The sequence below is a fragment of the Sus scrofa genome, chromosome 4 (assembly GCF_054392235.1).
Source record: "Sus scrofa isolate SSC_HxYL_T2T_F1_AM1 chromosome 4, Sscrofa_HxYL_maternal_Yorkshire_Landrace_v2.0, whole genome shotgun sequence".
Classification (NCBI taxonomy): Eukaryota; Metazoa; Chordata; class Mammalia; order Artiodactyla; family Suidae; genus Sus; species Sus scrofa.
This window is the reverse complement of record NC_139386.1, coordinates 29311682-29335242: the sequence shown is the minus strand read 5'-3', so window position 1 is coordinate 29335242 and position 23561 is coordinate 29311682. Positions and strand designations below refer to the sequence as shown.

At 36.5% G+C, this 23561-nt stretch overlaps 1 protein-coding gene and 1 long non-coding RNA gene across 2 annotated transcripts in view; one reads left to right on the top strand and one right to left on the bottom strand.

Annotated features, from left to right (window-relative positions):
- Window positions 1–22305, bottom strand: part of EIF3E (eukaryotic translation initiation factor 3 subunit E) — a 54611-nt gene extending 32306 nt beyond the window's left edge. Inside the window, exons 1-7 of the mRNA XM_021089027.2 lie at window positions 22200–22305; window positions 16422–16536; window positions 15005–15122; window positions 11363–11405; window positions 10169–10273; window positions 4304–4429; window positions 3357–3481 (exon numbers count right to left, since the gene is read on the bottom strand). Of these exons, the coding sequence (XP_020944686.1) occupies window positions 3357–3481; window positions 4304–4429; window positions 10169–10273; window positions 11363–11405; window positions 15005–15122; window positions 16422–16536; window positions 22200–22289 (722 nt within the window). The 5' untranslated portion in view covers window positions 22290–22305. The remainder of the gene's footprint in view (window positions 1–3356; window positions 3482–4303; window positions 4430–10168; window positions 10274–11362; window positions 11406–15004; window positions 15123–16421; window positions 16537–22199) is intronic.
- On the top strand, window positions 15336–22308 carry LOC146403739 (uncharacterized). Its single transcript, XR_014843483.1, has 2 exons — window positions 15336–19887; window positions 20199–22308. It is a non-coding gene; the product is annotated as an uncharacterized LOC146403739 (long non-coding RNA).
- Window positions 22309–23561: the final 1253 nt, after the last annotated feature.

The window sequence follows — 23561 nt, the reverse complement described above, 5'->3', positions numbered from 1 at the left end:
AATCAGAGTATAACATGGAGTTCCCACTGTGGTGCAACACAAATGAATTCGACTAGTATCCACGAGGATGTGGGTTTTGATCCCTGGCCTAGCTCAGTGGGTCAGGGATCCAGTGCTGCTGTGAGCTGTCATGTGGGCCCCAGATGTAGCTTGGATCCGGCATTGCTGTGGCTGTGGTGTAGGCTGGCAGCTATAGCTCGGATTTGACCCCTAGAGTGGGAACTTCCATATATCATGGGTGTGGCCCTAAAAAGAAACCTTAAAAAAAATAATAATAGAGTATAACAAAAATAAGACTGTACTCAGAGGATTAAGTAAACAATGCACCAGAGCAGAGATTCATCAGTTTGGTAATACAAAGCTACCAGATCAGGAAGACTTAAGAACATGATAAAAGACAGTAACATTTAAATCAATACAGAAGGACAAGGGAGGAAGACGAGATGGGAGAAAGAGTAGAGTGAGAGGTACTGATCTGAAAGGGAGCCATAAAAAGAGAAGTAAAAAGCAAATCTTGGAAATGCCCATCCAATGTTTAGGGTGACCTGCATGCCAAAAACGTTCATGAGCTGGTCCTAGTGGTAAGAATATTCCTATTGTGAAAAATGTACATGTTAACATGATGCTTAACTGGATGGTGCCACTGAACATTCTAGTCACGTAAGTTAATTTTCTATTCTGACTCCAGGAAATCACAAAGGGATCTTCTGTATTCTACAGCTTCCTATGTATTAAACCTGTAAGGTCAGAATCTGGTCAATGTTTCAAGTACTTAGTCCTCGGAGCACTTCTCAAGGCAAATAATGACAGCATTTTTGTTTTATGTATCAGTCTTTTAGAGGTTAATTCAGCTTTGTTCTTTGCAAACCTACCCTTAGGATACTGCCAAAGTTGTGAGTTTGCTAAACCAAAGTCCAGAACAAAATAATACCATCTTTGTAGGATCTTACTTTAGTACACAGTGGTTTTTCTTTCTTTTTTTTATGGCCACATCAGAGGCATATGGAGTTCCTGAGCCAGGGATTGAATCTGAGCCTCAACTGTGACCTATGCTACAGCTGGCAACTCTGGATCCTTTAACCCACAGCCCAGGCAGGGGATTGAACCAGAGCCTCTGCAGTCAGATTCTTAACCCACTGTGCAACAGCAGCAACTTTTTGGCTTTTCTTTTTTTAACCCTTTCCAAAAGCTTTTTACTTAATATAACAATATGGACTATAACTTATCTAACTTTCCAGATTACAAATAACTTATCACAGCAAAAGTAAAATATGTATATAACTTTAAAAAGTGTAAATTCCCCACAAGTAGAATTTCTTTAAGAACAAACAAGAGCTTAGACAGAATAAAGCATAATTATGTCCACATTTGTGAATAATTTGAATCTATAAGGGATATTTGAATGCTAAAAAGTATCTCTAATTAAAAAAAGAAATTACTATAATGCTACATAAATTATAAAATTTTCTCTTGTAATTTACAATTAAAATTTACTGCTGGAATGCAGGCAAATATCACACACTGTCTTCTTTCCCAGTAATACAGTGGACATTTTGCTTCTCTTTTTTCAAGGAAAAACAAAAATAATTTTCTGTTACAAAAACTTCTTTGCCCATGTTCAGTTTTTTGTTTTGGGGGACAGGGGGCACATCCACAGCACGTGGAAATTCCCTGGCTAGGAGCCAGACCTATGCTGCAGCTGTGACTTGCGCCACAGGTGGGGCAATGCTGGATACCTTATCCTGCTGTGCCACAAGGGAACTTCCTGCTCATGCTCAGTTTTAACAAACTGGACCAGTATGCCATGCAAATACTGACTAAATACATTAGTACTAAACTTCAGTTATAATGTTATTTCAAAAATAAACTTCTAATGAAAGTGCTTCTATTTGCCAGACTGAGGAGAACATTTAGCATTTAGTGCAGAGAACACAATTTACACCATTTAAGAATAAGAATGGCTCCCTGTTTCTACATTAAAGAATTACTGGCACTTCTTGGTTGGCAAGTAGTTTTCCTTTGTATCATCACCAATAACTTAATTTCTCTTAAATTCAAAGTCTTCATGGTTATGCTAACAACTTACCTGAACAGGTCAAATATTTCAGTCTTAAAAATCTTACTAAAATGAGCACTTAAAGAACATGCTTATTAAAGTGACTTGGTTTAAATGATTATATTTCATCAACTTATGTAAAAATATTGCTAAAGTATTATTACCTTATTTTCAAGACATAAAAAATTACTAAAAAATTTAAAAATAAGCTATTCTGTCTATTCCTAAACTTTACTTTTGTAAATATATATGCATTTTAGGAAAAAAATGTTAAAATCAAATCTTAATTTGACAAATAGCAATAAACAAAATCAAGTGAAATGTAATAGGATCTCTGTCTTCATTTGGGTTAAAAAGAGCAAAAATATGGCTCTAAGTGTTCATGTGAAATTTAGTCAACGATATATTCAATAAGTCCTATTAAGAACCAATTTTTAAACTATGTTACTGCAAGCCTGGGCTATATAATGTAAGTGTATGTACTGGACATAGGAGCAAAAATCCTAGAAGAAGCTTTCAATTTTAAAGATCCAGATTTTAAGAAGGCTGTGGGTAAAGTGGTGTGGCAATTATCTAGAACAGCAGCCAAAATATTAAAGAATTTGAAAAACTACATTACTATACAATTTGATAAAACCAGAGATATTTAGCCTGAAGGAAAGAAAGATAAGTAAAATTATCCTCACATATCTCAATTATTTTCATAGAGCAGTCTTGTTTTCCATTGTTGCAACCAAAGAAATAAGAAATAATGGGCAGAAGATTCAGAGGCACTGACCTTCCTCAGCTGAAAGAATACATTTTTAAAAATGATTTCTAGTTAACAGAACAGTCTAGTTCATAAAGCAGTGAATTTCTTATCAACAAAAGCTGAATGATGGAGTAAAGATGATATAAAGGGGATTCTTTTGGAATGTAAATCTTCCTTTCAAATAATATGCCATAGAGTCTTAATTCTAAAGCTTTAATGTATATGAGTTACCTGGGTTCTTGTTACATTACAGATTCTGATTTAGTTTCTCTAATATAAGGCCTGAGATTCTGCATGATACCGATGCTGCTGGCCCATGGACAATACTTAAATAGCACTTTCAAGGGCTTAGAGTATACTTTTGTCAAGTAATTTACTTAAGAGTTACATGTAAGCTTTTTCAATTAACAAGCAAATCTACCACATGAAGAGGGGAAAAAAATGTGACAATAAATTCAAATGCTGGACAAAAGTTTATCTTAAAAGTTTTTAAAAAATGCATTTGATTTCATATAATTAAAGCCAAAATTATACAATGAAATAACTTACTGTGGCTGGTAAAGGAAGAGATCGATAATGTTATCACGTCCTTTGGGGTGATTGAAGAAAACAAACAGAGACCAGTGAATGAGCCATGTTCGCTGCTGAAGAGACTGAAGTGGAGAACTCACAGACTAAAGGGTTAAAAATATATATACACAGGAAATATTATTATATGAGAAAGAGGAAAGGGAATAAACATTGCTGACCTCAGAATTTCAGTTAAAATGAGAACCTTCTAAGGTTATGATTGAATTCCAATCCCTTAGACCATTCTACTTTCTGCATGACCCTTGACATTCAAAATTTCTCTGCCCCTCAAACACGAGATTCAATAATGTCCACTAAGCCATTTTTTATTTATTTTTTGCCCCCCCCCCCCTTTTTAGGGCCACATCTGCAGCATATGGAGGTTCCCAGGCTAAGGGTCTAATTGGAGCTACAGCTGCTGGCCTACGCCACAACCACAGCAATGCCAGATCTGAGCCACATCTGCAACCTACACCACAGCTCATGGCAATGCAGGATCCTTAACCCACTGAGTGATGCCAGGGATTGAACCCAAAACCTCATGGTTCCTAGTCAGATTTGCTTCTGCTGCACCACAACTGGAACTCTCTCCCGCATGGTATTTTCACTAACGAGTGACACTAACCAGTACTGTCTCATCTTCACTGGCACAAGTTAAAAAAAAGGCACTATAGCTCTAACAAAAAAGGAAACTGAAGTTACTTTTTCTAAGAGCCAAAAGAAGTTTGACAGCTTCCTTCAAGGAGATTCAGTGAAACTTATCAACTCACTAACCTATGACGATTTTTACGTCAGGTCAACATTTTTAGTTTAGTCTCTCTCCCTTCCTTTTTAAAGTACACAGTGTTTTCCTTAAAAAAAAAAAAAAAAAAAAATGAAGGATACAAAGAAATTTCAGAAAACTACCCCGAAAATGTGTAACTCACATTATTATCTATGGTCTCCTTTAGTCGGGTAAGGTCTTCCATGGCTGCATCCCAATTTTGCATTAAGATTTCAGAGGCCAGTTTTCCCCAGAGTGAACTCAAAGCATTTCTATCCGTTGCTGGAACCTGTGTAAGCAATCATAATTAGTTATATTCTGAATACTCTGGAGAAAAAAAGACAATGCATATTTTATACCCTACCTATTCATCTAGCCCACTGTAAGACCTGTAGTTCTCTTCCTCAAACTCAATATATAAGTCCTTATCTGGATCATCCTGATGAAATGGATTCAAACAGCTTTCATTTAACTTAATGTACTAAAAATTCTCAGGTCTTTGATATTCAGTCTAGATAAGAAAATAAGGAGTAACTTAAAAGGATACAGCACCAGTGTTTCAGTGTAACCCATTTCAGATAATCTATATATACAACTAATCAAATTTTAGGAACCCAAAACAAACAAAGTTAGATTCAGAGGAGATTTTTTACTAAAAATTCCTGGAGTGAAGATGAAGAAATCAAGTCTTGTGGGTCTCAATTACAATTCAGAAAAATTAGTTATTTCCAGAACAAAAAAATTTCTAAATTATGACAAAAATGGAGGAGTTCATGGAAAGAAAGAAAAAAAGGGCAGGTCTAACAATTAATTATCAAAGGTATATGTACTGAGCAAGAGAAATTCATTTTCTCATATAATCCTAAAAACCTGAAAGATAAATAATAATTTTTATCCCCATTTTAAAGAGGGGGAATTGATGCATAGAGAGAAATAATAATTTTTATCCCCATTTTAAAGAGGGGGAATTGATGCATAGAGAGTGTAATTTGCCCAAAATTATACTTCTAATCATGAAAGCTATTTCATACTAAAGTCTTAAACTATGAAAAAGGAAGAATAAGGGCCACCCTATCTCTTCTGGCCACTGGTGGGAGAATGTTATAAACCCAAATACCTACAAGAACTGGGTTAATAACAAAACTGAGAGAAGCAGAACTTACGAAACAAGGCAAAAAAAAAAAAAAATGTGGACATAATAATTGAACTGTGCTAAAGCCGCAGAAGCAAGTGAGGGTACTGCAGAGAGAATACATTTCTGCACTCAAGTTAAAATTTTGAATTTGATTTTTCACTGAAGCGCTTACATGGTGATACAGCTGTAAAGCCCTATTAGTACATATTGTAATTATAAGTTAAATAAAATTGTACAGGCAAGACTGAAAATACAACCACCAAAAATTCTGGTTCTACCACTTAAAAATAGCTAAACTATCTGTGCTTTAGCTCCCTCATCTATAAAATGGGGAAAGTAAGAGAATCTACCTCAGTTATACAATTTAAATGACATAAAACATGTAAAAAGATTACAAAATCAACTGATACATAATGAAAACTTAGGAAATGTGACAAAATGATAATGAGAATAGAAATGATAATATCAGAATACTGCAGGCTGCCTAAACTATGAGGACCAAAACCATACCTAATTCAGACTCTGCCTATATGGAGATTCTTCCTTTGATGGCAGTAATTAACTCAAATGTACTAAAAAAACATTTAGGAAACTCAGAACAAGCAAATGGCAGAGACTAAATTTGCAAATTAAAATCTGAAACATAATCATGAAACTACTGGTTCTTATTATATGTTGACAAAAACTTGTACATGAATACTCACAACTTTATTTGAAATAGACAAACCCAGAAGTAATCTAAATGTTCATCAATAGATGAATATATAAACAAACTGTAGTATATTCATAGAATGGAATACTAGTCAGTAATGGAAAGAATCAAAATTCTGGTACATATAATAACACAAATCAATCTCAAAACCTGCTAGTCAACATAAGCCAGGCCCAAGCTTACACTTATCATTCCACTTATGTAAAATTCTAGAACAGACAAAACTACTCTACAAGGATGGAAAGTAGATCAATGGATGAACCAGGAATAAAGTACAACTGCAAAGAGGAACAAGGGGTCTTTCTGGGGTAACAGAAATATTCCCCTTTTTAAAAAAATTTAATGGCCGCACCTATGGCACATGGAAGTTCCTAGGTTAGGGGTCAAATTGGAGCTGCACCTGCCAGCCTATGCCACAGTCACAGCAATGTGGGAGCCAAGCTGCATCTGTGACCCACAGCTTGCGGCGACGCTGAATCCTTAAACCACTGAGCAAGGTCAGGAATCAAACCTGCCTACTAATGGAGACTAGCTAGTCAGGTTCCTAACCCACTAAGCCACAATGAGAAATCCCAGAAATATTCTTTATCTTGATTTGGTGGTAGCTGCACCAGCATATGTATATATCAAAACTCACCGAAATTAAAAACTTGATATAAAAATCCACACACTATTGTTCAAATTACAAAGGATAAAATATTTGATTGTTACAAAGAAATTTGAGCATGAATATCTCATTGAATCTTAGACACCATCAATCTTAAGATATATTATTTTGAGTTCCCAAAGCTAAAACCACAACCAATTCAGGACATACCCCAATTCTGGATGTTAAAATGGAACAAACTATCCTAAGAATCAATACAAAACATTTTTTACAGTGACATTATCAAACCATACATCAGATCCAAATCTTCAGTTAAGATCTAAAACTTCCTCAAATCATCCTTACTCAAGCTTTCTTGAGTCCAGAAAAAGTAACTTTAAATTGAATGACAAGTATTTACAGCAGATAAACTAAACTGAGTGAAACACATGCACGTGCACACACACACACACACACACACACACACACACAAATATGACCACCAACAATCCTGGCATTTTTTTTTTTTTCGCCACCCCCATAACATAGCACTAATAACTTTTAAAATAAAAATGTACAAAACCTCCTACCAAATCTGCCCCACCATTTCAATTCAAATTAATGCAGTTCTTTTTTATTTTTTGGCCACACCCACCACATATAGAAGTTCCTGGGCCAGAGACCAAACCCATGCCACAGCTGTAAACAGAGCCATAGCAGTGACAATATCAGATCCCCAACCCACTGAGCCATGAGGGAACTCCTTAATGCATTCTTAGAGCATAATCCAAAGAAGTTTCACAAACAAATAGGGTGCATTTAAGCACTCCTCATTGTATTCTAAAAGCCACCAAGTCTTTTTAAAATAAAGGTAGATTCTAGGGTCACATAGCTTTAATTTATACAACACTGACCTACAATAGGTCACTCAGAGAGTCAAATTCTAATCTCAGATCATAGGTACAATGGTTCTTTCATAGCTTATGTTTCCCTAAGCATAGATTTAAAAGAATAATCAACCACAAGAAAAGAATTTAGACATGAAAAATGGCCATGGCAAAAAAATAAAATTAAAATCACTAATAAGCAAAAGCACTGACATTGTTTATCCCAAATCCAAAACAGGATTTTTATCTTTGCTCTTAACAAGATTTCAAACACATAGATTTTTGTAGCAGTGCCTATCTAAATCAAAAGAAAAAGTAAAACAATCCATTTTCAAACTTGGCTTGGTTAGCCTTTATCAATATGCCAACATGAAGTAACCAATTCCCATATATAAACTCAAATGTTCTGTGCCACGAGATGGGACAAAAACTTTAAAATGAATTAAACCTAATTTCTGAAGCCCTATCCAATCACTATATTTTAACTGCTCTTAATGTAAAACATTAATTTTGTACCCAGACCATTGTATTCAATCACTTAAATGTCATTTTGAGATCTCAAGATTTGCTAGGCAATGCAAAAGCTTAAAATCAACTCAGAATTTCTTTTAAGCTAGAAAACTAATTAGATCTTCATATTTTAGAAAAGTAAATATAAAAACTTTAGCATATACTTACACATGCAGAAATTTCCAGACTAATTATAAAACCATACTACAGAAACAGAGTAATACTTTTAAAACTAGAATATGTTAAATGCCTTAGGATAAAAGCTTTTACAGCAGGATAACAAGTTTTTTTAATTCCCAGAAGGTTCATGCCTACTACTCTGGCTCAAGTCCATGTCATTACAGTTGGCTCTTCATACCAACTTGCTTTCAAGGGTGGATATGCTAGAAGAGTTTCAATATCTGGATTTCCAGCAGTTACCTTAAGTTTCCATGTCTTAGCAAAATGGCACATTCACTCGCTGACCAGCAACAATAAATTTACTGTGCCAGAACTCTAACATGACACTAAATCTTCATTCTCAAAATTCACTAGCAGCACTAACAAATGATATGAATAACCAACTCTTTTCATGTACCTGTAATCATATCAGGCTTCTGATTTTACAATCCTGGTTTAAACTGTTTACATTTCCAAAGTAATCAACTTTTGCTCTCCTAAATCCTTCATAATATTCAAAATAAAACTGATGGAATTTTCTGATAAGCCACTACAAATTTAGCATCACCCATTACCTTCAATATACTTGCAAACTAACCACAGCTAAACTATAAGAATTCATTTACAAATAGGAGTAAAGGAAAATAATTTTTAAAATCAAACTTGGAAATAAACAAATTTTTATTTCTTTGAAGGAAGAACAATACTTTTAAAAAACAAAGCTGTCTGACACTAAATTAACTATACTTCAATAAAAAAATTGTTTTACTTAAAAATAAAGTTGTCTGAATACTTTCTTTAGTGTAGGATTAGTAGATTTAATAATACCAAACTCTTCCTTTTCTTGAAAAAAAGGGAAAATTTAATTTCCTAGAAAACAATGAAAGATAGCAGCCACGAGTTTTTTCTTTGTGACATATGAGGCTAAAAGAAGAAAGGCAGAAAATAAAGACAGAAAAAACAGACTCTTCCAAGGTTTGAAGACAAACAGTCTCTGTCTTAAGAGGTCATTTCCAACTTCTAGATTTAACTAGAGATATCAGAGACTTAGGTACTTACTTGATAACCCAAAGTAACAAATTATAATTTCACATATAAGAGGCTAGATAAAACAAGAGCATTTCAGTAACTTTAGAGGGGATTTATCAATATGATTACCTAAACAGAAGGCAGAATGAGAAAGAAATCCGTCAATGCGAAAGCCTGAGTTTTCCTTTAGCTTCATACAACTCTCTTTCCCTGACAAAAGCAATGAATCTAGGAACTTGTCAAACAAATTAAAACAAAAGTGTACTTGTTGTTAGGGATTTGCTTCCCCAGCAGTACCACTGAAACTCATCTACTCCCTAAATTAAAAAAAAAACAAAAAAACAAAAAAAAACCCACTAAGCTTTATATTCTAATACCTGACAACAGAAGTAAATAGAAAAAAGCTACTATTAAGACATAAAATCTTTTCAAATATCATTAGAATTTCACAGCTTTTAGAACAAGTTCAAGGAATATATACAGCATAAAAACACTGAACTAAAATTAGGAATACTGGGAGTTCCTGCTGTGGCTCAGTGGGTTAAGAATCCAACTGCAGTGCGTTGGGTCTCTGAAGAGGCTTGGGGGTTCAATCCCCAGCCTGGGAATTTCCGTTTGCTGTGAGTGCAGCTGTTTAAGCAAAACAAACAAAAAAAATGGGTTTCTTCAATAAATATTTATTAAGTATCTGTAATGTGCCACTCACTGTGCTGTACAGTAATATAATAAATTACAGGACAGAATTCTACTAAAATCATACAATTATACATAAAATGACTAATTAGTGGTTCCTACTTTTGGATTCCAAGGATAAGTTAAATCTCCCTCCAGATTTTAAGGCCCTGATATTAAGCTTCCTCTTCCTATTTGGGTTTTGTTGAAAATTCCCTTATTTTTTTCCTCCTTTTGCCAATGCTTGTTGAAAACTTAATGGACAGAACCAAATCTATAGTCATGTTTTGAGGAATCAAGGTAATCCTACAAGACAGGGGAAAAAAAAAATTACTTACCAATACTCTAAAGAAGTAAAGATATTCTGCTGCTCCAGAGTAATTTCCACATTCATACTGGAATTTTGCATACCTATAGAGTGTATCTAAATATTCCTGCCTAAACTAAAAGAAAAAAAAAAGGGAAAAAGGCTTAAGTTCTATTTCTTAATCTTGAGTTTTAAAATTCAAACCATTTACTCTTTCAGGTTGTTCTTTCAAAAGTTATACTCCCCTGACAAAAATCAGAAACCCACACGACTGTTAAAATATATATTAGGAATTACTGGATTTAACATTCATAATTCTGGCCTCAAAGAGTTACAACTTGTAACAACACCTACCTTTTTGTGATACAAATTAAACTGTATCTGAAGGTCTGACGTATGAGTCCCTTAGCTGGTGAATGAGCTTAGACCACTGTCAAGCATATGCTGTAAGATTGTGTTATTCTATACAAATAATGTATATAGTAAACTTCAGTTCTCTGCAAAAACTGGCTCCCAAATTATACCAACTTTTCAAGTTAATGATGCAAGCAAAGTGAAAGAGAAGAAATCTAAGAGAAGGGGTCTGAACTAGAACATTAACAAATACATCAAACTTTCTAAATGGAAACCAGAAAGAGTAATTCCCCACAGTGGTCAGCATGCCTCTTGCTAAAATAACTGCTATATGAGAGCTAAAACTTGAATGCAAGTTAAAGAATTATATACAAAGCCTCAAAATGAGTTAGCATAAGCAGAGGGAGACTGGGAGAGGACTACGAAAGCCTATAACAACATTTTTGGGGATTTATGAAGGTCTTGATAATATCAAGGACTAGTGTACTACACAGGGCAGCTAACACATTACTTAACTCTACTGCTCAAGGCATTCTAATTCAAATTCAGTTCTGTCTTTACCTACTTGTTAATCTATCAGAAGTATATTTTATGATCATTCTGGAAAAAATGTTTTGAGACTTCTGTTATCTAAAGGGAGGATATTATTTTTTTTTAAGTTTATTTTTTTATTTTAAAGGGAGGATATTATTTTCCATCAAGACCCATTTTTAAAAACTAAAGTTTCAAAAATGTACCAGATATTATGTCTAACAAATCTAGAAATTATATTTTTGATATAATAGAGCCATGAATCTATCTATACAGCACTATTTCGTAATTAGCCTTATTACATGACAACTAAACAATTTTTTAAAAGACTAATACTTACACCATGCTTGTCTGCCAGATAATCAAACAGCATCCGACCATCCCTTAGTAATAAAAAACAAAAATTACTGTTATTTTATAGGTCACAGAAAGCAAAATAAGCATAACCAACTTCTATCTTATTACTCACATAAAGCCATTAATTACCTGAATACTTAAAACACTAAAAAGAAGATTCCAGAATGAAATAAACAGAACATGTTTTGGACATAAGGAACAGGAACTAAAGGAGAACCGTAAACTTTAAAATTTCGCTTTCAGATTTCTTTAGCCCTAACTGAAAATCGTGTGTCCTGATCCACATGATCTAAATTTTTTAGATAATAAAACCAGAACTTCTGACCACTACTTTTTTGTTGAGGGCCAGGCCTGTGGCATGTTTAATTTCCTGGGCCAGAGGATCAAACCCATGCCACAGCAATGATTGTAACCACAGCTGTGACAATGCTGAGTGATAATGCCCTTAACCCACTGAATCACCAGTGAATCCCTATTCTGAGTACTCTTACCGTGAGGTCATAGTCTACTTAGGTGAAAACCTACTGAGAATGGTATTTGCTCTACTGAAAATACATTCCTAATGGATAAATACATTCTTAAAATATAACAGAGATTGATATAAATGTACTATACAAGCAGGAATTAATCCTATATATAAATTTTGTCCTCCTCCACAATGTTAATATTTTGCATAAGGACAATGACTTGGCAATTTACAAGATTAATAAAGCACGCCTAACTTACATGCTATCTATGTTACGCAACCTATATAATTATTATCTACCAAAGTGTCAATTTAACTTTTCTAAAACTAGCTTGAGATGTGGGCAGGCTGGTAAAAGACAAACTGATGACAAAGACACCAAGGAAAAAGTGAAAGGTCACAGAGCTGTCCACCTTCTGGACATTTTCAAAAACAAAATCATTCTCTCTCATGCTTACTGCAAGAAGGAACATTATGGTGTGTCTTCTGGGAACATAATTTCACCGGGGAGGTGATGTGTTATTACTAAAATTAACAAGAGCACATTACAATACTGAATAGAAACCCATGAAATTTTAACATAAAAAGGTTTCAGGAGTTCCCATTGTGGCTCAGTAGTAACGAACCGGACTAGTATCCATGAGGATGTATGTGGGTTTGATTCCTGGCCTTGCTCAGCGGGTAAAGGATCTAGTGTTGCCGTGAGTTATGGTGTCGGTCACAGATGCAGCTTGGATCCCAAGTTGCTGTGGCTGTGGCACAGGCCAGCAGGTGCAGCTCCAATTCAATCCCTAGCCAGGGAACTTCAATATTCAGCAAGTGCAGCCCTAAAAAGCAAACAATCAAACAAACAAACAAAAAAGATCTTGCTGTAGATCATGATGAATAACTTTGTTTGGCATCTCTTATATAGCTCAGGTATATAATCATTGTCCTCTGGCTGACTGAGTATTTCTGGGAAAGCATGAGGACAACACTATATATTCAATGAAATTTTATTTTATTTTATTTTGCTTCTTAGGGCCACGCCCACAGCATATGGAAGCTCCCAGGCTAGGGGTCAAAGAGGAGCTACAGCTGCTGACCTACACCACAGCCACAGCAATGTGGGATCTGAGCCACATCTGCGACCTACACCACAGCTCACGGCAATGCTGGATCCTTAACCCATTGAGCGAGGCCAGGGATTGAACCTGCATCCTCATGGATCCTAGTCGGGTTCGTTAACCACTGAGCCACAAAGGGAACTCCTATTCAATGAAATTTTAAAATGGGGAATCGGCAGGGAGAGGTTACTATTTCAAAAAATGATCAGTTTATAAATTAAATTAGATTACAACTTTTTAACCCGCAATCTACCCTTTCATTTATCTCCAACTCAGTACCTATTAAGCTACAAGGAGTTCTAATATTTGGTGAACAAACCTACATTCATCTTATTCATACCCTAATCCTATTACTTCCTAGTGTGTTAGTAACTAAACTTAAAATTTAAACCCTAAATTTTCTGCTGTACCCTAACATCTAGATTATTTCAGCTGTCCCTTTGTGGGCACTTACATGTGACTTAAAGGCCTATAATTACTCATTATATTCTAAGTGTATACAAGCATACGTAGACACACAAGAGATAACTATATACAAGCTATATACATATATATGAAAATATATATAATAGCTTTGTAAGATATAGCTATCTCTGTATATATATGTAGTATATTATATATAGTATAGAAAAAGTACACTTATTTGCTACTTTTCTAAAAAATATCTATTAACACTTTCCCAAATCACGAATGAAAACTTAAGAGTCAATCACTCTAAAAATATGATTCAGGAGTTCTCTTGTGGTATAGCAGGTTAAGGATCCGGTGTCATCACTGCAGCTGCTTGGGTTGCTGCTGTGGTGTGGGTTTGATCCCTGGCCAGAGGAATTCCACGTGCTGTGGTCACAGCCATAAACAAATAAATAGGTAGATAGATAGATGGGTAGATAGACAGATAGGTAGGTAGGTAGGTAGATAGGGAGGTAGCTAGAGAAAGAAAGAAATTTTAAAAATTTGGTTCAATGACTTATCAAGGTGCAATATGGTAAATCTGAACAATTCCTCAAGTGACAATACTGACAGATAAGATTTACTACAATGGCAACATTAAATTTTAGTAGACGATTTTATTTTCCTTTATTTATTTGTCTTTTTAGGGCCACACCTGCAGCAAATGGAGGTTCCCAGGCTAAGGGTCGAATTGGAGCTGTAGCCGCTGGCCTATACCACAGCCATAGCAATGCCAGATCCGAGCCACATCTGCAATCTACACCACAGTTCACGGCAACACCAGATCCTTAACCTATTAAGCGAGGCCAGGGATAGAACCTGTGTCCTCATGGTTACCAGTCAGATTCATTTCCATTAAGCCACAATGGGAACTCCTGATTTTATTTCAATTTTATTTTTAAACATTTTTAAACAACCCAAAGGGCTTCAATTAGTGATATATATTTCCACAGTAAGGTAACACGCTTTCTTTAGAAACCAAACAGTAAGTGTATTTCCAGTTAAGAAGAAGTCAAGAATAAAATACAACCGTATCTATATGTATGGTAGCTCTATACTACCCTCCTTGGGCTAGTATAGAGAACATAGCATAGTGATAAAGTGAGTTCAGGTTTCTCTTACAGTGAACAACCCATGTGCTTAGGGCAATACACTCAAATATAGCATTTTTCAACCTCAGCACTACCGCTATTCTGGGTTGGGTCATTCTTTTGGGGGAGGTGGGGTACAGGCAGATGAACTCTAGGATGTACAGCAGTATCCCTGGACTCTCCTGGTTGGATACCAGTAGCACCTCTCCAGTTGTGACAACTAAAAATGTCTCCAGACACTGGCAAATGGCCCCTGGGAAGGAGGAAGGAGGGTGGAGCTGTTCAACATAATCCAGTTTGTATTAACTGGTAAAGAAGTTATAAAGAATAGTACCAAACATTTATAATTAGGAACTTCCTGGTCCCTACACAATAAGGATAAATGAAAATAAAAGATAAAGCCATTCTTTAAAGCTTGAACTTTTAGGCCACAATAACATAGCACTAATGAATTAACATTTGTATTAATCCAGAAAAAAGAATTTTTAGAATTCAAATAAAGGAGACATTACCTGGTTGATTGCATTTGCCTGGTAGTTTCTGGATCTTCGAACATCTTCACAATTGGTTCTGTTTCTGCCTGTAGCTGTTTCAGTTGTGCAACAACAGTGGTCCTTTTTTCTCTCAAAGCTAATTAGAAACACAAATGAGTACTACAGTGTTAAACCATACTGCTCACTGTGAGGGTACCGCTGGAAATTTTTCAACCTATCTAAATTGTGCATATATTTATTCATTTCTCCCCAACATATTTACAGGCCAGGAATCACCCACTCAGTAACTATCCCAAATCCAATTTCCTCTACCTAACACTACAAAGGCACATAAAGGAAAAGAGAATCCTTTTTTCTTTTTTTTTTTAATTCTTTAAGTGAGGAATATGCACTGGGGGAAGAAACTGTCATAGGAACAATTATTTAACTCTACATTTCAGAGACTTCATTCTTAAGTGTTTTTAAATTCACTGTCACTGAATTCTCTCACTGAATTTGTTGTCACTGAATATTATCCTAGAATATTTTTTTTTTTTTTGGTCACACCCACAGCATAGAAGTTTCTGGGCCAGGGACTGAACCCTACAACTGGAACACCTGAGCCACAGCGGTGACAAGGCCAGATGAGCTTTAAGGGAACTCCCGTAATTCTCTAATTTGAGTGCTAGTTTTCAGCCAACAGTTTTTGATTAAGGAGACCTGGGATATGGCCTTAGAATCTGCATTCCTAACAAGCTCTCCCAGGTGAGCAGGTAATGCTGGTTCTGGGGCCACACGTTTTAGAATCAGGACTAATACCAATGCCCTTTTTTTTCTTCTCCTTTTTTGGCCACACCCAAGGCATATGGAAGTTCCTGAGCCAGGGATCAAATCCGAATCACAGCTGCAACCTAGGCCACAGCAATATCAAATCCTTAACTTTTATACCCAGATGCTTTAAGACAAAATAAAAGAGGGATCTCTAAGGCATACAAGATACTAACTAAGAGTTAGCAAGCCAAACACCTGCAACATTCTCAGATAATTCTAAGGAAACAATTTGATCCATAAGCACAACTTCGATGATGCATACTATGAACTGAAGGCATTTGATGACCATGTTTCAAAGTAGTTTCACACCTTTTATGGTGAGAAAATAATACTTTCAAAGACCTGTAATCTTCATATTACCTTTCATCCAAAGAACCTTTAAATCATTCAAATAATTACTAAGACTTTTGGCTAAAACACTTAGAAATCACAAAACTTTTTTTTGGCCTCCGTCCCCTGTGTCATGCTCAAGTTCTTGGGTCAGGGATCAAACCTGTGCCACAGCAGCAACAACATCAGATTCTTACCCCACTGGGCTAACAGGGAACTTCCATAAATCACAAAACTTTTAATACACATGCCCTCAGTTCACAAGCCAAGCTTCAATTGTAATGACAAAACTTACCATGAGGAATATCATCAGAATAAAGGTTTTTGTATACATCCATAGCAAAATCCACCATGTTGGTATCACTAAGAAGATCCAATTTCCCTTGTAATAATTCTTTTTCATTATATATCTGCAAGAAAAAATTACTTTCTAATGAGTAAGTTGAAATTCCCCCAAATAAACTGGTTAATACTAAACTAGTATCAGTGTATCTGGCAACATGTCCTAAACTACATTTTTTAAATAAAATATTATATACTATTAATTCACTCTCCTGTAAGAATAAAGGTGAGGGACCAAACTTCAGAGACATAAAATATCTTGTTTACCTAGTAACTTTAAAATAAAGGCTACACTGCAAAGCCATTCCCACCAACTTCTGACTTACACTGATTTTTTTTATGTGTCCTGATTGATGTCATCTTTTATAGAACAAGGCTCTGTATAAACAAACAACCACACCAACTGCATTGATAGTTGACTCCTCTCCACATTCAGGTAATTTGGAATCAATTCTTAAATGTTCTTACTGTCTCAGTTATCTCTCACATCCACATGATGCTTACCCATTTCTCCTTGAGGTGGCCTCTCTTTAAGCCCCACATTATTTTTTTCACTAAATAGTAAAAATTATTTATATGCTTCCCCATCCACACCCTGGAACAAAACTAGCATCCATTCTATAAGTCAACTTTGTCTTGCTGGTTTTGGCTTTTGCAAAGAGTTAAAAAAAAAACAATTTAACCCACTGTACAACAACCGAATTAGATACATATGCAAACCCAAATAAATAAACATGAAGTATATTAAGCAATATACAAGGATTCTATACAACAGCATTCAGGGAGATAGAAGGTGAATTCAAAAAATGTCTTAATCAAATAGTTTAGTCAAGACAAGGTTTCCAGATTTTCGTACTAAATTTAAATTTGAAGGAAAGAAAAGTGCAAGAAGATTCTACAACATTTTACAGCCCATGAAAAGATTAAAGTGGTCAAAGGGTAGAGCCACAAAACCAAACCTGAACCTTCCAAACTACATAAAGAACTCCTACAAAATAGTAAGAAAAAGATGGCACTCCATAAGAGTATAACGAAATGGCCAACAAGCACCAGAAAAGGTCCTCAACCTCTCTAATTATAAAGGAAATGTAAATTAAAACCACACTGAAAACTAAAAAACTGACAATACCAGTGTTGGTAAAGATGTATAGAGTAAATGAACACTTACTCTGCTGGCAAAACTATAACCAATTTGGAAAGTTGTTTTTACCTTCTAAAGCTAAAATACCCTTTAACCCAGCAACTCTACTCTTAGGTATTCAAGAGAAAAGGGTGCATATATTCAAAGGACCTTTCCAAGAATGTTCCTTCCTAGCAGCACTATTTTTAACGGCCGGGTCTATAAACATTAAAACGGTTAAACTATAGCATAACTTATACAATGGATTAACATTCCATTTCAAAAATGAATAAACCCCTGCCATTCAAACAACTTAGATGAATCTCCCAATGAAAGAAGTCATACAAAGCAGTACAAGGTGGTGAATGCTTAATTCCATTTATATAAAATCTTTTAAAGGCCAATATATCATCAAACTAGTCTTTGGGAAGTGTGAGTAATGACTAGGAGAGGTCAGAAGAAAGGTTTTTAAGATGTCTGCAATGATTTATCTACTGATTTGGATGGTGGTCACACATAAATGTGCTTCCTTAAAAAAAAATTTATTATATTTGCATACTTTTCTGTATTCATGCATGTTATACTTGATAAAAAAGTTCACTTGACAAAAAATAAAGTTTCCTTTCAATTTGCCCTATGGAAACTCTAATCTTAGGTGGAAACATCCTTTTCCTGGCATTCCACCTCTCCTTACCACTGCATTAATAACTTTTAATTTGTAATTATTTCTGCCAACAGTAAATCCAAAGCATTTCTGCTCTACCATCAGAACTCACTGGACTCTTCTTGTACATCGCATTATATCAGCCTCTCTAAATTTTATCTCATAGGCACACTTACTCTGTAAAGGGAAGATGGTAAATATTTTAGATCCTGTGAGTCAAAAAGCAAAAGTCAATGATTCGATCAATACTTAAGTACCACAAGAAGGAAACAAATTCCCACAATTTCTTTTTGAAATAAAAAATGTAATAACATGGAATAAAATTTTTTGTAATACAGTTCTACTAATGAGAAAAATGGAGTTCACTTTTGGCAGGAAATATTTCACTTAATTGGTGCAGTTAGCGCTCTATAATTGAAATGGCTGTACAAGTTCATCCGTTAAAAAAAATTTTTTTTTAGGGAGTTCCCATCGTGGGGCAGTGGTTAACGAATCCGACTAGGAACCATGAGGTTGCGGGTTCGGTCCCTGCACTTGCTTAGTGGGTTAACGATCCGACGTTGCCGTGAGCTGTGGTGTAGGTTGCAGACGTGGCTCGGATCCTGCGTTGATGTAGCTCTGGCGTAGGCCGGTGGCTACAGCTCCGATTTGACCCCTAGCCTGGGAAGCTCCATATGCCGCTGGAGCGGCCCAAGAAATGGCAAACAGACAAAAAAAAAAAAAAAAAAAATTTTAAGCTCAGACCACACAACACAGGCAGAAAGAACAGTGCTCGGTTCACAGGCTACAGTTTGCTAACTCAGTCTATCAACCTCTTGAAAACAGCTCCTACTTTTCAGTAGATTAAAAATCTTCTTTTGACATCTCTTTCTGCTGTACTCCTCCACAAATCCAATATCTACATACTGATGATTCTTTAGAAACTAAAACCTTAAAGTTCCTTTATCCCACAAATTATAACAACTTTCATCCAGTACCTCACCTCAAAGACCTCTAACTTAAATTCATGACCTCTACCACTATTACCTCTAAAATGCTTCACCATCCTAAACATACCCTTTGCTCTAATTTTTCTATCATCCTATTTGGCTATCACTTTAGGCATTACTTTGGATATTGTTTTTAGCTATTGCAAAGATTCTCCTCTTTAGCAATTATCATTTATTCCATTCATTTTCTCCAACCAAATACAATTCAATGTCAATCTCTAGCTCTGAAAAAAAAGTCAACTCTTTTCTATGTTCTGGCTAAGATTGACAATAAAATATTTCCAAACTAGGCAATAATGGAGTTCCCATTGTGGCTCAGTGGAAACAAATCTGAGGACACAGGTTTGATTCCTGGCCTTATTCAGTGGGTTAAGGATCTGGTGTTGCTGTGAGCTGGGGTGTAGGTCGCAGATGTGGCTTGGATTTGGCATTGCTGTGGCCATGGCGTAGGCTAGTGGCTGTAGCCCCAATTCGACCCCTAGCCTGGGAACTGCGATATGCCGTGGGTGCCCTAAAAAACAAACAAAACTAGGCAATAATGTTATTCAGTCATATCTGTGCCTTTCTCTTATCAGTAATCCTTTTCATCAATCTCTAAATGGCATTCATCCACCAGCCTACCTCCACTCATTTCTATACTACTCCAGTAACTTTCTTTTTTTTTTTTTTTTTTTTTTTTTTTTCCTTTTGTCTTTTTGTTGTTGTTGCTATTTCTTGGGCCGCTCCCGCGGCATATGGAGGTTCCCAGGCTAGGGGTCCAATCGGAGCTGTAGCCACCGGCCTACGCCAGAGCCACAGCAACGCGGGATCCGAGCCGCGTCTGCAACCTACACCACAGCTCACGGCAACGCCGGATCGTTAACCCACTGAGCAAGGGCAGGGACCGAACCCGCGACCTCATGGTTCCTAGTCGGATTCGTTAACCACTGCGCCACGACGGGAACTCCCCTACTCCAGTAACTTTCTACTGCTTCTCACTTCAAGAATGACCAGTCTGTGGGCCCTCCAAGCACTTACCAATCTTTGCCCTGTCTTGGACAGTTTCTTCAGTCCCCCTTCCAGTATTTACTTCACTTTCAAAACCCTGAGTCTTCCCCTCTCATATATGATGGCCTAGCCTCCTAACTGAAAACATTTAGGAGTACCTACTCTATCCCAGAAAAACTCAAAGTCCTTTTTGCCCACTGAATAGCATCTCTTCAATTTTGATAGCACTCTGCCAGAATTTCTCTGACATTTATTACACTGTATTATAACTGCAGATCTCTATTCCCTCCAAAGGATAAGATATTTTTTAGTGATGAACTGTATGGATTTTATCTTCAATTTCTCACCATTCCACGGCAGTCCTATACTTAGTAACTGATAAATACTCTAGCATCTGTCTTCCCCTTGGTGTATTACAGCCATCTTACCAACATTCTCTCCAAGGAAACAGGTAAGGGGCATTTACATCCCACGGATTCTCAGCTGTTCATAGTTTTGGTCTTACCCTAAGAAAAACCAATTTACACTTACATAGTCCTCCCTTTCCTCTGTCTGCTCTGAAAATCAAGTATAAAGACACTATGAAAATGCCAAGTTTGGCTAATTTAGAAGCATTTTTACAAGGAGCTGGTAAAGGATTTCAGAGGAGGATTTTTTCTTATTCCTTGATCTTTGGTGAATTATCCTTTATTATCCAAAAAAGGAAACAAGGCAGATTGGGCTGTTTTATCTAAACTCCATAATATAGATGTAAGTATGTCCTATAAAAGAAACATCAAGACAAAAATATATCCTTTCAAGATAAAGCTTTATATTGCAAGACATTCTTATACATTTATTGAAAATAAACTTGGCGGTTCCCTAATATCAACAACTTTATAGAGTTGTCTGTATTCCGAAAAGGTTCCTATAAATTTGAGGATCATGCCTGTCCAATGATACATAACCATCAGGAAGATTTGCAAAGTTATCTGAACAATTTAATGTTTATTTGTAGGGCTTTTCTGTTTTATTGCTCTTGAGACACACAAAATCTATTCCCCAAATCCAGTAGACTTAGGTTTTAATCTGCTTCCAGAAACAGAATGCACTTACTTTTTATCCAATATTTTAACTGCTTCATCACAATATTACTTTATTATAACTATTACAATGGACCAATTTCCAAAAAAAAAAAAAAAAAAAAACCCTAAGATGTTACTAAACCTCACATTTCAAAACTTTTAGGACTGAGACATTTTAAAATGAGTTACCAGAACCACATACTTTTTCAAGATACCTTGAGTAGCCAAGTGAAGGTTAACGACCAATTTAAATCATTCGAAGTCTGTACATCTATACACCGAAGAACAACTTGATTTAAAAATTATCAGGTTGTTATTTTTGAGCTCACCTCCCCATCTGACGAAATATAAGCTTCTAGATGTGACTGGCTACCGAAACTCAATGCAAAGAACTCAGAACTTTGCGGAAACTAGGCGTCTACATATCTAAGGTTAAGAAAATCATTCCAAACCGTCTTCCAAGCAAAACCACAAAGTGAAGGCCACCCTTTCTACAGAGCCCAAAGGGAAAATTAAAATCTCTAACAGTCCAATTTGCTTTTAGAAAACGGCCTGAATTTAAATTAAGCTCAGGCATTACTACAGCGAAGCCAGCCAATCGTCAACTTCCGAGAATGACGCGGAAGTCCTGAGGCAATGGCACCTCCAGAAGTGAAGTAGAAACCCCTCCCTTTCTCCCCTGAGCTTCAAACTGTCACCACACCCCTACTCACGGACGAACTCCGCAGTGCTAATCAACGGGGACGACGCTAAACTACCAGTAAGGCAGGGTCCTTACTGCTCCACTCGGGACCAACTCGGGGCCGCCTCACACGTGTGTCAGGCCTAGGGCTACCGCCACCGCCTGTCGGCCTTACTCCGCATCTCACGGGCTCCCAAGACTTCCCCGCTCTCAAGGCCCACTTACCTCCTTTACGGAGAGAAACTCAAGCAACGGAAAGACTAGATGCCGATCCAAAAAGTGCGCGATACGAGTAGTCAAGTCGTACTCGGCCATCTTGGCAAGAAAAAAGAAAGTGTGCCCTCGCTAAAACTTTATTGATAGCGCCGACAAACGAACAGACAAGCCCCGAACTGCGCAAATGCACTGGTTAACCTATCCACGGGAAAGGGGCGGGATTCAGAGAGGCCTGGTACCACGCATGTGCTTTGGTTAAAGCAGCCAAAGGAAAGGGGCGGGGTTCAACCGCCGGCGCTCAGAGAACATTGCGCATGCGCGAGGTCTTAGCTTCCCTCCCGCCTTGCCCTCCTCCCTCTGCGCAGTTCCGGACGGATCAGAGCGCGAAAAGATTGCTTCTTGAAAGTTTGTCAAACTCCTGCAATCTGTTCAGCTAACCGGTACTGAAGACTTAGAATTGACTGCTGAGGCAATGTCTTTGTATTGGAGATGTGGCACGGGATAAGATCATGAGGTCTCTGCTCTTCTGAAAGTTACATACAGGGAGGAATAGCTGAACTTGTATTTGGCATATAGTTACGGTTTTGTGTGTTAAATTAAAGCGGGACGGGTTTCTGGACAAAAAGCAAATGAAGTAATTACAGATTATAGTAAGATCCATAACTTGTCGTAGGTGGAGGATGCTGGTTGGGACTTTTTTATTAGGAAATTTAGAATGTAAAATAAAATTCACTGATAAAAAATTCACAAGATAAAAATTTAAACATTAAAAAGTTATCTGACCTTTGGCCTTCTTTCTCCTGCTACTGTGCATTGTATGCCTGTATTATGCATCAACTAAACCGCTCCCATCGGCAGGATACCAGCCCAAGCATAAAAAACAATATTTTCCTAGCATCAATAGGACAATTCCTTAAAAGATAACATTCCTTCTCAATTTTGTAAGGGGTCACATGACCCACGAGAATGATGCTTAGATCTGGATTATATAAACTGTCAATAATACATCATTTGATGTTACAGCACTGTCTCAAAAAATTTACATAACTGTGCCTTGATTTCTAACCAGTGAAACAGTTCTCAGAGCTTTCTGAGATGCTCCTCCTGGGTTATAATCCCCAAATTTGGCTCGGATAAAGTTTTCCACTTCTTTCTTAGGTCAACTGATTAATTTTCAACAAGAGAAAATTGAGGTATATAATTTAGCTGCGAGTTGTGGTAAGAGAAGCAGGTGACCAAAATTAGAGCCTGGAAAACATGCCTGGTGAAAGCCACAGCAAAGACAAAGGCCATAAGACAGAAAAGGACTTGGTGTGTTTCAAAAACTGAGTATCCTACTGGACTGAAGAGTGGGTTAAAGACATTGAGATA